This window comes from Microchirus variegatus, assembly GCF_963457635.1.
Source record: "Microchirus variegatus genome assembly, chromosome: 9".
Lineage (NCBI taxonomy): Eukaryota > Metazoa > Chordata > Actinopteri > Pleuronectiformes > Soleidae > Microchirus > Microchirus variegatus.
Window position 1 is genome coordinate 18,498,448 of NC_139810.1, and position 15,474 is coordinate 18,513,921.

Sequence of the window (15,474 nt, forward strand, 5' to 3'; positions counted from 1 at the left end):
GCACAGCCACGTCTCACCCACAGTCTGTACGCAAAGAACATATATGTACCGTGGCTGTGCAGGGCAAAGGAACAACCCAAATCAAATGTGTGAAATAAAAAAAAGTGAATAATTGAGCAGTCGGGCACAAGAATGTGAGCAGCAAGTGCTTTCATGAAGGAAGGCCATACAGCCCACATCCTCTTGTTTGCTTTGGACTTGGCAACTAACCCATGGCTGTGCTTGAATAATTACATTCAAACAGATGCTCTCGAAAAAACCCATTCAGAGATGCCACGCTGGGTTAAAAGCTCGACCCTTCAACAGTAATCCTTTGAAAATACCTAAAATAAATGACTCATTTGAGTGGTCATGCTGATGTGATTAAAAGTTTGCGCTTTCTTCATTCTTCTGTAACCCAATGATCAAAAAAACTGAAAAACAGTCATTGACAGAAATGTCCCTCCAGCTCAGAGGTGTTTCAGACATGTGAACTGATTAAAAATGCTGCACTTTGTAATAATAGATTTAAGCTTATTTATCTTCAAAGGAATAGCCTTTATTTAACTTTGCCCACTGTAGACGCTTGTATCTAAACCTGGGGTCTACTGCTGGAGCAACAACTGCTCAAGCGCTTCCAAAATTCATCGGAATCTTCAGTGTTATTCCACAGACGACTGCATGGAAGAATTCCTTCTAATCCATCCTCTCTATCGTGGTTAAAAAGTTTTTTTTTAATGATAATTATTATATATTCTTTTTTTAAATTATTTGTTCAAACAGTACATTTTAAAAGTTTAACATTTCAATTTGAGCGTTTTAAATCACGGCGATATGATATTCATTCACACAGGAACTATAGTGCCAGCATGATGTTGCCCTTTACCGATTCAGATATTAGGAGATATGAACAACACCCTTTGTGTGCGGGTTACACTATGATGTCGTCTGACATGTCATCGACCGAGACTTGAGATTTGTCCTTGAAACTAGTAATCTCTGCTGAGGAGTTGGAAAATATGTGAACCATTATGCACCAACTTATGTGAGGGTTTGAGGGTGGGTGTAGTTCAAGAGGTTGATCAAAAAAATCACCGTCTCACTGTGAAAGAGGGAATATTTTTGAGATTTACATTCATTTCTAAAGAAATAATGTGCTCTACTGAGTGCCATTCAAGTCGTCTGAATCTTCTAATTCAGCCCACTGAACTTTAATCTTTATGAAGTTAACTTTGTTCAAGTTACTTGAGTAAATGCATTGCTGACTTCTCCAATCGACTAATGAAATTTATCATCAGCTATTTTGATAATAGAATTGATTGGTTAGTTTTTAATGATTAAAACAAGCTCTCTGAGTTTTCAGCTTCCCAAATTAAATGTTGCTTTGTGAACCAAATCTGGATCAACATTTTTCAAGCTTTTCTGACATTTTTGTGGAGCAAACAAGTTCTCCATTAATCAAGAAAATCATGGACAGATTAGTCAATTATGAGAACAAGTGTTAGTTGCAGCAATATTTGCATTTAGAACATATTACAACACATCAGTGAAACTGAGTGAATTAATGCCGATGTGATTTATGGTGAATTATGCAACTCAAGCAAGTTCAATTTTGTATTGTTGTGGAGGACATAATGGAGACTCAGAGTTGCTTGAAAATCATCAGTATAAATGACATCAACACTGTACATCAATTCTAGATAAATCCTAAAGGTTATTTTGCAACTGACATTTTTGCCTGATTGGAGATTTTTAATAGTATTCTCATGTTAAAACCAAAACAAAGAGTGATAGGTACAATTTTCTTTTTAATACAAGTCATTGTGTGCGTCTATCTCTCACACAGACACACACACATGCATGTGTGCATCATTATGGGCCACTGATAGCAAATTCATCAGTGGCTCATGACGCTATCTGAGCCCTGACTGATGAAGGCAGCCTGCAGCCTGTTCCGTCGCAAAATGCTTTGCTCTGGATTAGCTAGTGAATTCTCATGAGCAGAAAGAACATTCTCCCAGTGTTGCCTGAGGAGATGACGAGGTCACGTCTGCTGAAAATAAGAAGAAATAGGAAAAAAAACCACACCTAAGGCCATTTGATGACAGAAATACGACTTAATATTCTGAATTAACCAAGAGAGCGATGGAGAAAAGCTGCACAAGGTTAGTTTATGGTTTATCGATGACCACCAGAGTATGCTACTAAGTCTATAATTGAGTTAGTTGAGTACAGATGTTTGCCCGTATCAGTTAAAGCTCCCATAGAGTGGTCTTATCGCATATATATGCGTCTGAGTTATGGAGGTCTACTTGCATACATTAACTTACTAGTTGCTGCAAACGAGCCGATCAAAATCTCTCCTCACTGAAGCTCTCGTCAGTCGTGCTATTTCAGACTGAAATCTCACCCCCAGACATAACTGTGTTGTGATTTGCCAGCCAACGAGAGCTTTCCCAACTGTCTTGTGATTGGCCAGGTACCTGGAAGTGACGTAATTAGCACGTCAGCGCTCAGAAACGCAGTCCCCCCTCTGGAACGGTGGTTGCACTGCTACTCAATAACAAATCATTGTTTTAACAATGTTTAAAAATAGCTTTGTCACGAGTTGGACCCAGAGTCAGAAGACACTGTCGCAAGTGAAACACCTCCACAACGGACGTTCTTCTTCTTCTGCGGTTCAATGTACGCAACCGGATGTGCCCGGACTAGTGCCCGGAGCAGGAGGATCTGCTGTTCAGGAGAACCTTATGTCACACTAACAGCCTTTTTCAGAGCGCTTGCAGAGCCGGAGAACACAATAAAACCCAGCGTTCTCAGCAGTGGCTGAACTGTTTGTTTCAAAACTTTAGGGTTTCATAAACGAGGTAATGTCGCAGATGCACACCAACAAACAGCGTTAATTGGAACTTCCAGTCTATGGGATCTTTAATAAAATAATAATTATCGGCATCATGTTGTTTCTCCCTGCTACGCTTTCACAAAACAAACACACGTCGACTACAGAATTCAAGACCATCAACTTAAATGCACATCGAGGCCATCTCAATGATCGCGTCACTCACAGCACGACTCCCTTTTCTTCAAGTCTGCCAGTGCTGATCACGCGGCGTCTGCTTTAACATCACAGAATCTGACATCCACATGCTGGCAAGCCTATTTCACGCTTCAAATCCTTAGAGTAATGGGGGCTGAACTTGTGCAAGAGAGGGGTTAAAAACAGAGCTCGACTGAGAGCAAAAAACGATCGGAGGGAAAGATAGGGAGTAATCTCGATCGCATTCCACCAATATCTGCGTCCGTTGGCTTAAAGCCCTCCGACATGTCTGCGGATCATATCAGCCATACTGGCCAAAGCTTGCCTGACTCCAACATAGATACAGAGCACAGTGTGTGCATATTTTTGTCAAAAAAAATAAAATATATACAGATTTTCATTTCTTTTGAATTCAAAAGTACTTTTCGACGGAGCACGAAGGGCTTTCAAACAAAGTGTGAAACACTTGAGTGCCAGTCAAGTTTGCATCATCTAATTCAACCCACTGAACTTTAAGTCTGCTTTCATCTTTGTCAGAGATAGTTTCGGGAATGCAGCGTTCACTTCTCAAATCAATTTGCATTTAAACTGTGCGGAAACACAAATGCAAAACCGACAAATGCAGATGTGATGTTCACGGCGAATTATCATGAGAGCTTTATAAACATTTCCTTTTTGCATCTTTTATACAAAGTTACATAACCAGCCCCCCCCCCTCTCTCTCTCTCATCTCCACAGTGTGTACTGTACTGTCAAATTGACGGTAATCCTTAAAAAAAAGATTACTTTCTTAAGGATTACTGTTTGTTTTCAAGTCTGTCTCCATGCGATGTGAGAACCACATATAAAGAGATTACTGTCGTTCCGCAGCTGCAGATGAACAGATACTCTGAGCAGATTTCTTCGTTATGGAGAACATCCACAAAATTGGATGAGGTGCAGCTCAGGTCGTGATAGATGGATGCTTGGATGGAAGATAATATAGACGGCAGGGGATGGAGCCATTAAAATAAAAGATAGAGAAAAGAAGTGCAAACCAGGTAAAGTATCGCACAGCCCATTCACACATGTGATTATGAGGGTACAGGCAAGCAATTATCCTCCTCCGTGATCTTCATATTTATCATCCTCCAGTATTTTGTTTAAGTCAGCATTCAGCTTGCTGTTAATCCTGCTATAATGCACAAGGAGCCTCCTCTAAGATATTGCAATTGCAGAGACATCCACTATTTGCTTTTTTTTTATTGGGGAAAACTAATTATGTGTGCATAGCTGTCTGATCTGGTGTGTGTTAATGAACTGGTGTTTTGTTTTCCCCTGCTATACAGCTACTGGTTGAGGTTTTATTCGGGATGGTTTATGCATCATGGCGACATGATGAGATTGTCAATTTGTAGCGACCACTCACTGCTGTCATGGTTATGCTTGCAGACCTGTGCTGGTTATTTTCACAGAATGTCCAGCAGTCTGAGAGTAGGAGCCATGTCACTGTGGTTTAGGATTAGGGGTTTGTGGTTCCATTCACTAAACCCTCAAACATATCTAAATTCAACTAATTCACCCATAGACTGATGGACAGGTAGCTACTATATGTTTCTGTGTATGAGGAGGAGCAATAGCCTCAAGTCTAATCAGGCTGTTAAGTCACATTCACAAATTAAAACTCGTCCTGCTGTTTGCTACGTTTTCTGGGAGAGTGTATTCCTTTCATCAAATAATCATGGATTTATGCCAGATCTTACTCTTCTGTGCTTACACTGAACAGGCAGCTCCCATTTGCTGTGACAGACTTTCAGTCTTGGAGCTTTATTTCCTGAAGTTCTCAGTTGAGACCCTGCTCGTTTTTGAAAACTGGCAACAAATGCAACTTAACGACCATTAGCTACACATTTCACTCACAGGATCTTATCAAGTATCTCAAGGGGTGACCGGGATTGTTTTTGGCACCTTCATACTTTGTCTTCATTGTCATCTCAGCAGGACTTTTCTCAGTGACAGGATTTATTTTTGGCAAAGCAACGTTTGTTTGTTGATGTGTGATTTCTGCTCGGTTTGAAGGAATGCAGGGTTTTTCTCACAGCGGTAGCAGCTACCTCCTCCACTAGCTGATGTAATACCCATGATGAAACTGTGCCGCTCCATCCAATTTGGCCCAGACTATAGTAAGCAGCTGAATTAATGCGAGTTTTTGCTGCAGAGTAAATGTGATAAGGCAATGATGTCTTCAACCGGGGAGCGAGATAATTAAGACTCCTCCTGGAGACATCCTCAATGAAATACAAACTTAATTCATGTTCTTGCAAAGTAGCAGCAAATCTGACTTTGCGCGTCTCATGGTTATTATAACTACACTACTGTTGACGGTTTTTTTTCCGACGGAAAGCTGATTATCTCTAACTTGTTCTAAATTGTCTTCTGTGCACCACAATGGGAAGAAACCAGCTAGCATCCGAGGGAGCCGCTTAGTGGATTCACTTGCAACACTTGCTGCGGAACAAGGCAATTACACTGGCGGGACCAGACTCAGCTGCTCTTACAATTACGCTGTCAAAATGAAACGGCAGGATACTGCGTACTGACACATCCATGTGGTGATTGACATTTACATATACGCATGCAAACGCGAGTACACACATTCGCACAATCCACGACGCCGAATCCGCTGTGAATGACAGACATTAACACTCGGTCCAGTGGAGGTCAACCACACAGTACGGTTCACATTTATCCACAGGGTGAAGTCCACTCTGGCATCATGTTACTCAGCTGAACACACTACTTTATCGCTGACTTGACAACCTTGACACATAAAGGAGCAGTGTAATCCAGTTAATCTGATGGTTTTCTGTGATTGGCAGGGCTGAGATCAAAAACGATATATTCTGCATATTATTCTGCTTGGACAGTAACAACAGCAGGCTTGATTATATATAATCTGCTATGGTTACATGCAACAGTGCATGACTTATGATGTCCAATACTAGCTTGCAAAGACAGGCCACAAATTACCTAAAGAGTAATCGCATAAACGGCTATACATAGAAATGTGAGACAGCATGGTGACTAACTGAAAACACAACCGATCCTGAGATAGTAAGCTGTGAGGAAAGCCACTGGTAGCCTTTAGGTGTTTGTTTTGCTCTGCAGGCACTCATTGTGTCACAACCACACCTCGCTTGAAATATTTACAAAAAGTTGAATGGAATCTCAAAACCTAAGGCAGAAAGCACAGGGTTAAACCATGCTGTTATGTGAACCTTAACTTTTGTGCTCAGGCTATTTTCAGGTCAAGGTTGAAGAGCAGGTAAACTACCAGCATACAATAAAATGCAGGTATTTGGAAGCAAAACAGATGAGAACAAAACCGCCGGTTTTCTCACAATCACAACAATTTCTCAGTTGTAATTTAATGCCTTTTCAGATAAAAGCAGACAGACTGACGCAGCAAAAAAAAATCCAGAGGAATGTTAAAAAAAAAAAAAAAAAAAACTGCAGCCAATGACTGCAGCACAGTGTTTAATAGGAACAGGACACAAAACATCGTTGTTTGTCCTTTACTGTACAAATACCCATGGCAGTAAATTCATTGAACATTATCCCAAAAGAAATCGCACTCCTCAGTGTCTGTTTGAACGGAGGACAAAAGACTGAATAATAGTCACTTCATTTTGCAGTCTCTGCACCCTGTGTTCATGAGGTCAGTGTGGGTTAAAGTCTCCCAACGGTTCTAGACAAAAAACATGTGACCGTGTGGGTGACTCACTGTCAGATATGAGACACCTGCCAACATGAGAGCGTGCACTCTTTAAGTTAAAAACAACAACACAGATATTCCTTCTCTCTTTCCTTCCTTCCTTCCTTCCTGTGAGCTTAAAAACAAAGCACCTTTACCTTTTCACTGGAAATGTTTGAAAAGTGTACGATTGAAACTCATTATTTCAGAGCACTTGTCAATTCCACTCACTCACCAGACTTCCCCTGCTCCGCATCTGACTTCATCCCCTCCTCCGGGGGGAGATTTCCTCGGGATTCCAGGATCTGTCAGGTGTTAACTTTCAGGACAGAAATGAGGGACAAAATCCGAAACTCGTCAGCTCTCGCTCAGACCATGACCGTTTTTCATTCGCTGCCCATTCAAATTAGGCTGAACTGACGGAAGAAAACACATCCAGCAGCTGCTGCGGCGTCTCTTCCTTCATAAGGTTTACCTGTTCTAGGCGACTCCCATGTGTCCAATGACACAGTGCAGCCCCTCCCCCCTCCCCAACTCAAATGGATTACTAAGTAAGGAGGGAGGAGCTCAGTGGGGCCGTCCTAATGGTTTTCCCACATTACTCAAACACACACACATAGACTCACCAGAGTGAGGAGGAGCCCAGCCAAGGTGTGGGTTTACAGGCAGGTGGGTGTCAATATGTGTGTGTGTGTGTGTGTGTGTAGCCCAACACCTGCAGGCTACATAGCAACAGGTCTGCCAGCTGTTGACTTGCCTGAGGATCTCAGTAACATAAAACCGTTTTTTTTAAAAAATGGTATAATGAGCTTAAAGACTTTTCAAATGTATACCATAAGAAATTGAGTTTTTTTTCTTGCTTTTACTTGCATTGTTTTTCTTTTTTTTTGTAAAGCTGTCGTTCCACATTTTTGAGTAAACTAAGAGTTGTACAAAGTCGGTGAGAAGGAAGACAGTAGTGGGTGAATGTAGAGCTACAACTACATAGTACACAAAGGACTGTCACCAAGTGATGTGATTAACTTGCAGCTACGTTTAACATTGTAATAACTCATTCTATCACATCGACTGTGATACCTTTTCTGGTTGACATGGAAAGCAAGCAAAGCAAATACTATTAATCACGAGTTTCCACCATTATTGCAAATTAATGTAATGTATTCACACAACCTGTGTATTCTTGTTTTATTCCTCCTTTGCAGTGACACGTTCTTGGAGGCATGTGACTGCAGGATTGATGATGTCGGAGTAGTCAGACAGAAGAAGCCCTAATTTTCAACAAAACTGATAAGCCTATGAATTAATTAACATTTATTCAGCTCCCTGCAAGGACAAAGATAAATGCTCTTCAAATGAGCAGAGCTCTGAGTCAGACCATAAATGAAATCGCTACAATTTACACTTACATGCCGAATTAGTCATTAAAAAAGGCAGAAACTGCAGTTTAAAAGGTTCATCTGAGACCGGCTCTCTTTTATACTACAATATTTAGGTTGAGGGCTGACCTTAATTTTAACAAAGAAGAGTTATTACTTTTAAATGGAATTAGTGCTAACACCCTGCTGTTAAAAAAATCACTGGTATCTGTACTTTACATTTCGATAAAATAAGTTATTTCCTATAAGTTTCGCTGACATGCGACAGACAGCATGGCAGAGTGTGCGTGCAGTCCTCTGCTCTCAGTCCCTCGAGACCTAGTGGACGCTGTACCAAGTGTGTTTAGCTCTCAAGGTTAGAGCAAAATGAGAGGCAAGTGCTTTTTGTCAGCGGTCCAAGGCTCGTCAACAAAACAGATGCAATAAGCAAAATATGGCATTATTACATTATTACATCATTTACACTGTTGGCAGGTGAGACAAGGCAATGGAAACAAATGTTTGGAGTTAACGCCGGCCGTGGGAGTCATTATGGCCCAGGCTTGCCAAAGCAGTAGCATCACCAGATTATGTGATAGAAAACATCATGTTCACACTCACACAAAACAATAAAACATGATTACATACAAACGTGATTCACCCTGTCATTGAGAACAATTCCATCCATTGAGTTTGATGAGGTAAATTGGTTTTAACAATTTGGCAAACTTAAAAGTAGGACCCTAATAAGTAAACACAATGTTTATATTGTTGATGTTAAATTTGCAATAATCTGCTAGGATATCAAAGCAATCACATACTGTCAAATTATTTACAATAATCCAAATATTAATATTATTAATGCACAAATGGGTTATCAAACCATCAAATCCCGAACAAACAATCAAACACGAAAGCAAACTTTGTCAAAGTGATGAGAGCTGTCTCTCTCATGGGATGTATTGTTACATCATTTCCCCTGATGCATTGGCATTTGCTATATAGTAGTGTTTCAGTAACAATTTCCATATATTTACATATTATCCTAATAAGTTATAATTAATAAAACTGAATGAAAAGAAACTGCCATCTTACCATTATAGGATATTAACTTTATAGCTGTCACACGGCTAGTACAGTAACAAGAACCCTTACTGGCCTCCCTGTGATCTGTGTCAGGTCCAAATTCTCTCAAGCTCCATTAATCAACAAGGCCACTATAGACACAAGTTGTGAAACATTAAAATCATTTGAAGTGTATAAAAATGTACTTCATTACATGGTTCATTGGCGCCTTCATCACTCCCAACTGGCCAAAAAAAAAAGCACGTTTGATGCTCCCCAATCGTAAATCGCAAAACTGTGACTCTTTCTCAAGAAGCTAACGCTACTAGCGTCAAATGGTTATGTGTAAAATTCAGCAGAGGGAATCAGCAGCTTATAGGCAAATGCTTTGCTATTGTTCAAAATAATTAAAACATTAATGGCTTTGGAGTCATTCAACTTTAGATTAGGGAACACATATTCACCATTATCGAGGAGCTTACTAACATATATAAGTAGCATACTAGCCCTTTATTAGTAATCATTAAGCATGCATTAACACCTTATTCTACATAACCTTATTCTACCTCTATTACAACATGAATTAAGATTTTTCCTATACATAGGGTGTTAATACGGGCTTAATATTTACTTATAAAGGGCTAGTATGCTACTTATATGCATGTTAGTAAGCACCTAGTTAATGGAGATTATGTGTTCCCTAATCTAAAGTGTTACTGAAAAGTTAATACAACCTATTCTAAGAGGTGTTTGTCTCCCAAGCAGGCCTATGTTTAACTAATACACAACAGATACAGGTGCAATTTATTACCCTACCAGTAGCTGCACACTTTCCTGAGAGAGGAAAGACCGTGGTGCTTTGTGCTGCGACTGCGTGCATTAAAGTATATAATGATTTCACTTAATGATAACACCTAAAGAATGTTCAGCAGACAGCGGGGAGAGAGGGCGGCGCACAGCCTTTAACACAAATGGGGTCCAGTCATTGATTTTTCGTTGGAGCTTATTTCCACTCATACAGTCACAAGGCCGTTTCATGAAATAGTAACACATTTCTACAAGCCGGTGGGTGTCAATGTGTGTGTAGCTCAAAACAACAAAAGCAGCGAAGAGCAAGGCTGCAGTAGTTATAGCCACAATAAAGGACAACGTATGCCTCTGCCAGCCAACCTAACAGCTTCACATTACAAATCCAAGGACGACGCCCTGAAAAAAGACAGTCAGACAGAGAACTGGCCAAACTATAAAAAAAAGTGTCACTCATCGTGTGGGTTGTAAAGTTGTTTAAAGAGCTTATAGTGCTGGTAGAAGTGGCTGAGAAATGATGGCGGGGCAGCTCCTTCAATGCAAGATCACCTGCAAAAAGGTCTGACAATTGGCAATGGTAGTGGGATTATTGCCATCACTCAAGTCAAGTCAGTATTAATATAGCCCAACATCACAAACACAATTTGCCTCGTTGTATCCTTAGACCTCCACATCGAGTGAGGAAAAACAGCCACACAGGAGGGATCCCTCTCCCAGGATGGACCAATACAATCACATAACGTCCATCCATCATCCATCCATCCATTATCTACTGTTATATCCTCCATCGGAGGGTCCCGGGGGTGCAGTGCCTATCTCAGATGACATAGGGTGATAGGCGGGGACGGGGTACACCCTGGACTGCTCGCCAGTCCATCGCCGGGCCACATATAGAGACAAACAACCATTCACTCACATACTCTCACACCTACGGTCAATTTAGAGCGACCAATTCACCTAATCCCCAAATCTGCATGTTTTTGGACTGTGGGATGAAGCTGGAGAACCCGGAGAAAACCCACACACACACTGGGAGAACATGCAAACTCCATGCAGAAAGGCCCTTGTTCCAACCGGGGCTCGAAGTTGCTCCAGCCGGGGCTTGAAACAACCACATAACAAAACCATCCTATTTTGCTCAGTAGATGGCTACAGACTACAACATATTAATTACACCATTCTTATTGCAGACCTGTTGGGACAGCTGAGTGTAATGCAACATGGAAACAGTACAGCTGCAGCTCAGACACTTATGAAGACAAAGAGGTAATCAGCAGGTCTGTCGGGCATTCTAATTAAAAGACTGTACTTGGCACATGCTAAGTATTTACACTGCATCAAGACAGCATCAAAACACAGAGTAGGGATTGCAGGGTATTAGCTTTCTGTGACATACACAGCTCACAATGCATAGTGATACTGTAAAGTAATATTTACCTGTTAAAAGTGGTTACGGCGAAATCGCCGTCGCTAACTTCTTTCTTTATGTGATGCATCGTTACGTTTCTCTCGGTTGTGAGATGAGGTGATGAGCACAGAGCACATCCTTAAATTAAAATCAATGGATGTAGCCAATCTCTCTCTCTCCCTCTCTCGCAGTCAGTATATACAACACCTCCAAAGACAGCAGCTTCATCTAAGACTAGGAGAATGCCAAGCGGTTATCGTTCATGTTAGAAAGAGGTGAGAGAAAAAGAGACGACCACGTGCACAAGTAGAGATGTGGTCAACTTCTTATCTGCGTAGCTCTTTTCTGTGGTCCGCGTCTAAGGTGGCATCCATCTTTTTAATGCCCGTATTCAGGGCTACTTAATTGCCATTTCTTGTAACAGACAATGCACACATTAATGGACACTGTCTTCATCCTCTTAAGCTGCTCCTCCAAATCTTCTGCTTAAGACTGCAAAAATCTTTGAATAAAAAAAAACACATGTTGCCAAGCCTTTCAGCACCTGTGTAAAAGACATTTGTCTTCAGCTGTCAGTCTGTTTTCTGCTCTAAATGATTCAGTGCTCATTTGCATTTTAATAAAGTGACACTTGCAACAACTGATTCTCATATAATCTCTCTGGTGGAACTGGGCCATTTATCACATGCTGTAAAAATCATATTTTAAATCCAAAAATGTTTTCGTTTCAAATGAACAACACACTATGTCAGATTGTCAGAAAATGTTCCGACTGTTGTTTTTTTCTTGTTTTTTTTTTTTTTAGTTATGACATGTCTGTGCAGACATGAGGCCACACATGGATAACTGCAGGGGGTTTGACAGACAAGGAATGTTGAGGTCCAACATTTGTTATGACCTTCAAGAGATTGTCATTTCCTCTCCCACAACCTCACTCACACCCCAATCTCTTTACGCCTTCACCTCAGGCAAAGCACACAAAAACGGGGAAGGGAGGGCCAAAGTTAAAATGTCAACTTAAAGTAGTTTGTTTGAAACGAGACCTCACGTCGTGCAACATAATAATGCTGATCTGCTGAGAGTCTACAAAAACATGGCTTTCTACTATGGATAGTACATTCCTACGTTTTTCAGACCAGCTGCTTTGGGTCTCTCTTCTTCAGCTGTTTGACTTGCTGTTCTGTTTTCTCCCACATTCCAGTCTTCATTTTCAGCAGGCAGTGAGAAGGAACCACCAGGTGCTGCTTGGTTCCCTTCCAAACCTCCCATCTCAGACAGCCAATGTCCATTTTCAGCATCACCTCCGTTGCCAATTTAGTCTTGCCAGACGCCAACCCAGATTTCGCTGCCCATGGGCCTTTTGAACGGCTATTTGGAGGACAAGAAAATGGTATTACACCAGTTAGGTGTTCATTTGTGTCAAAGCTCAATTCCAAGGTGGAATCAAAAATTGGATATAAACCCTAACCCACACCAAAATCTAATGAGGTGGGGGTGTAAAGTGAATATGTTTTTTAATACTGCAATACAAGCCCTTCCAAAACTACCAGACAAGACAATATTCAGTATTAATAATCAGATAATTGTTTTATTTCACACCTTCAATGCGACAGACTTTGAAGGAGCAAATTCTCATCCAAGTTGCTTTGTGCTCAGCAGGAAACCAAGCAACAATCACTGAAAGATCAGAGTCCAAAGAAGTTGACAAAAATGCCTTATTGGCAGAAGCAGTCATGGAATCCTCAGAGGAGCCCAACACCCACAGTCAGCATCAGAGATATGAGCTCAATATACAAACTAAGATATGAATTCTCCATGGCTACATAACAAAGAGTTATCCTTCGATGACTGCTCGGGTTAAGTTTTCCAAATCAGTTTAACCTTTTGACTTTTGATGACCATCTACGAACCTCTTTCAATACAGCTTCCTTTAGCAATGTGTCAAATGACAGTAGCGACACAAATTCTGCGATTTGAAACCACGTCGTCTCATGTATTACCTTCCAATTCCGTCTTCTTTTCCATTGGTCATTGCGGCGCAGTCTGAATGCACTACGCCAGGGGTCACCAACGTGGTGCCCGCGGGCACCTGGTAGCCCGCAGGCAGCCAATACGGTGCCCGCGGGCTCACTTCACTTCACCTCACTTGCATGTATCCGTATGATCGCTCAGTAAAATATCTTTGATATTGTTTATAAAAACTGGTAATCGTTAGGAGTAAGCACTGGAATGAATGTGTATGCAGTTGAATGCATAATATTAATCATTTAAATGGTAAACAAACAAAAAAATGTTAACGTGGTAGCCCTCCATATTATTTTTTACCCTTAAGGTAGCTCTCATCTCAAAAAGGTTGGTGACCCCTGCACTACGCCAATAAGCTGAAGGATTTCAATCAGCAAGTGACCATGGTCACATTTAAAAAAACAAAAACAAAAAACAACTTTAACCACTACGTCCGAGCATTTCTGTGTAGCAACCTCTGGTGTGTGTGTGTGTGAGTGTAAATTACAGTGGAAAGACCTCAGTATTGTTGCTGCAGGCAATTTAAGTGCCACACTCCCAATGCCTGTAACAGGGCTTCGGTGGGGGCAGACGTTTTGGAAAGTGTCAGCGCATGAGAAAAATAGAGGTACTCAGCAGAGACCACTCCACACATGCACCCACACCCACACCCACACATACACCTTCACAGACGTCATTGTTCTTTTGTTTATCTCTCTCTCTCCACTCCCATTTCTCTGTATGATTTCCTCTCATTAATCAAAATTCACACGCACAGGCAACGCTTCATCCTCCTGCAATCGTTCACCTTGTCCTCCTCCTCATGGAACATTTTCTCTTTCCAAGTTTCTTCTTCTCCTTCCCCTGCTATGGGCATCCCCCCCCCCCACCCACAGGATGCTCTGAATGAGATCTTTGCAATGACCTTTCTATTTAAACCTGCTCGCATGCCAAGTTTCACCCAGGTGGTGACATCACGGCCAGTTAATGTGCAGAAGCAGCACCTGTCTCCCTAATGATACAGTGCTCACTGCTTAGGCTTACTTCTCCCTCTGCTGCAGACCTGAGATGAATTCACTAGTAACACAATCACTCAGTCGCCTTTTTCGGTGTCTCTGTGTGTATGTGCATGGTTTTCCTTATACTATAGAACCATACAATATTATACGAGATGTTTTACAAACATAAAAAAAACAAGATTAGTATCTACTAACCCACCTGTAAACATTGCCAGCCATCACTATAACATCCACAGAGTGGAGAAGAGAGCTGGTAGCCACATATAGACAATGTGCACACTCACACTAATGAGAACATGGGCCCTGGGGACTGACTGTATGACACTAGATCCATCATCGTTCTGGCACCCTGTGTAGAAGTTAAAACTTTATGGTGTAGTTACTTAACCCAAGAGATTTCTTTTGTACCGGTGCCGTCGTAAGCTACCTTGATCCTCTCTACAAGACACCACTTCCTTCAGAAAGGCTTTTGTCGTGAAAGAGCTGGAGCACGAAACAGACAACAAACTTAACTACTGCAGGCGTTACCTGGTCAGAGAAGACTCAGAGAAGGGAATATTTAGAGTTTAGGAGCTGGTCTTTAGGACGATGATATGGTTCAAAGAGATGTAAGTGGCTGAAAAATACTGTAGTATTCACCGTTGTTGCACAGGCTTAAAGATACCTTATGTAAGATTATAAAGACAACATCCAGCCACGATTACACAATTACATAAAGTGTGAAAACCTGACCACTTAGATTTGAGAGGTAAACAGGGTTTCATTTTAAATCAACCCTGTGTTTACTAGCACTGTGTTAATTCTTACACACTGTGCATTTCACCGTTAAAGTGTAGCATGCACATGATCACATTTAAACTTGGTTATTGTCGATATATAAATTCAAGATCTTTAGCAAAATGGTTTATTTCAAACCAATTAAATGAATGAATGGAAAATAAAAAATACTGTATATAATCACCTGTTGAATGAGGGAGGAGGTCCATCATATTATGTCATGGGATCGACCGATTATTGTGCTGATATTCGACATTTTGATGCAAATTGGCATCTGCCTTTTTTTTTTT

At 41.0% G+C, this 15,474-nt stretch overlaps 1 protein-coding gene across 5 annotated transcripts in view; it reads right to left on the bottom strand.

Moving 5' to 3' along the window:
* Positions 1–15,474, bottom strand: part of kazna (kazrin, periplakin interacting protein a) — a 104,586-nt gene that overhangs the window by 28,080 nt on the left and 61,032 nt on the right. Inside the window, exon 1 of one of the 5 annotated variants that reach the window (XM_083895369.1) lies at positions 6,985–7,204. The exons of the other annotated variants lie outside the window; for them this stretch is intronic. Coding sequence (XP_083751495.1) covers positions 6,985–7,015 — 31 coding nt within the window. The 5' untranslated portion in view covers positions 7,016–7,204. Of the gene's footprint in view, positions 1–6,984; positions 7,205–15,474 lie in introns of those variants that run through there. 5 annotated transcript variants of the gene reach the window in all.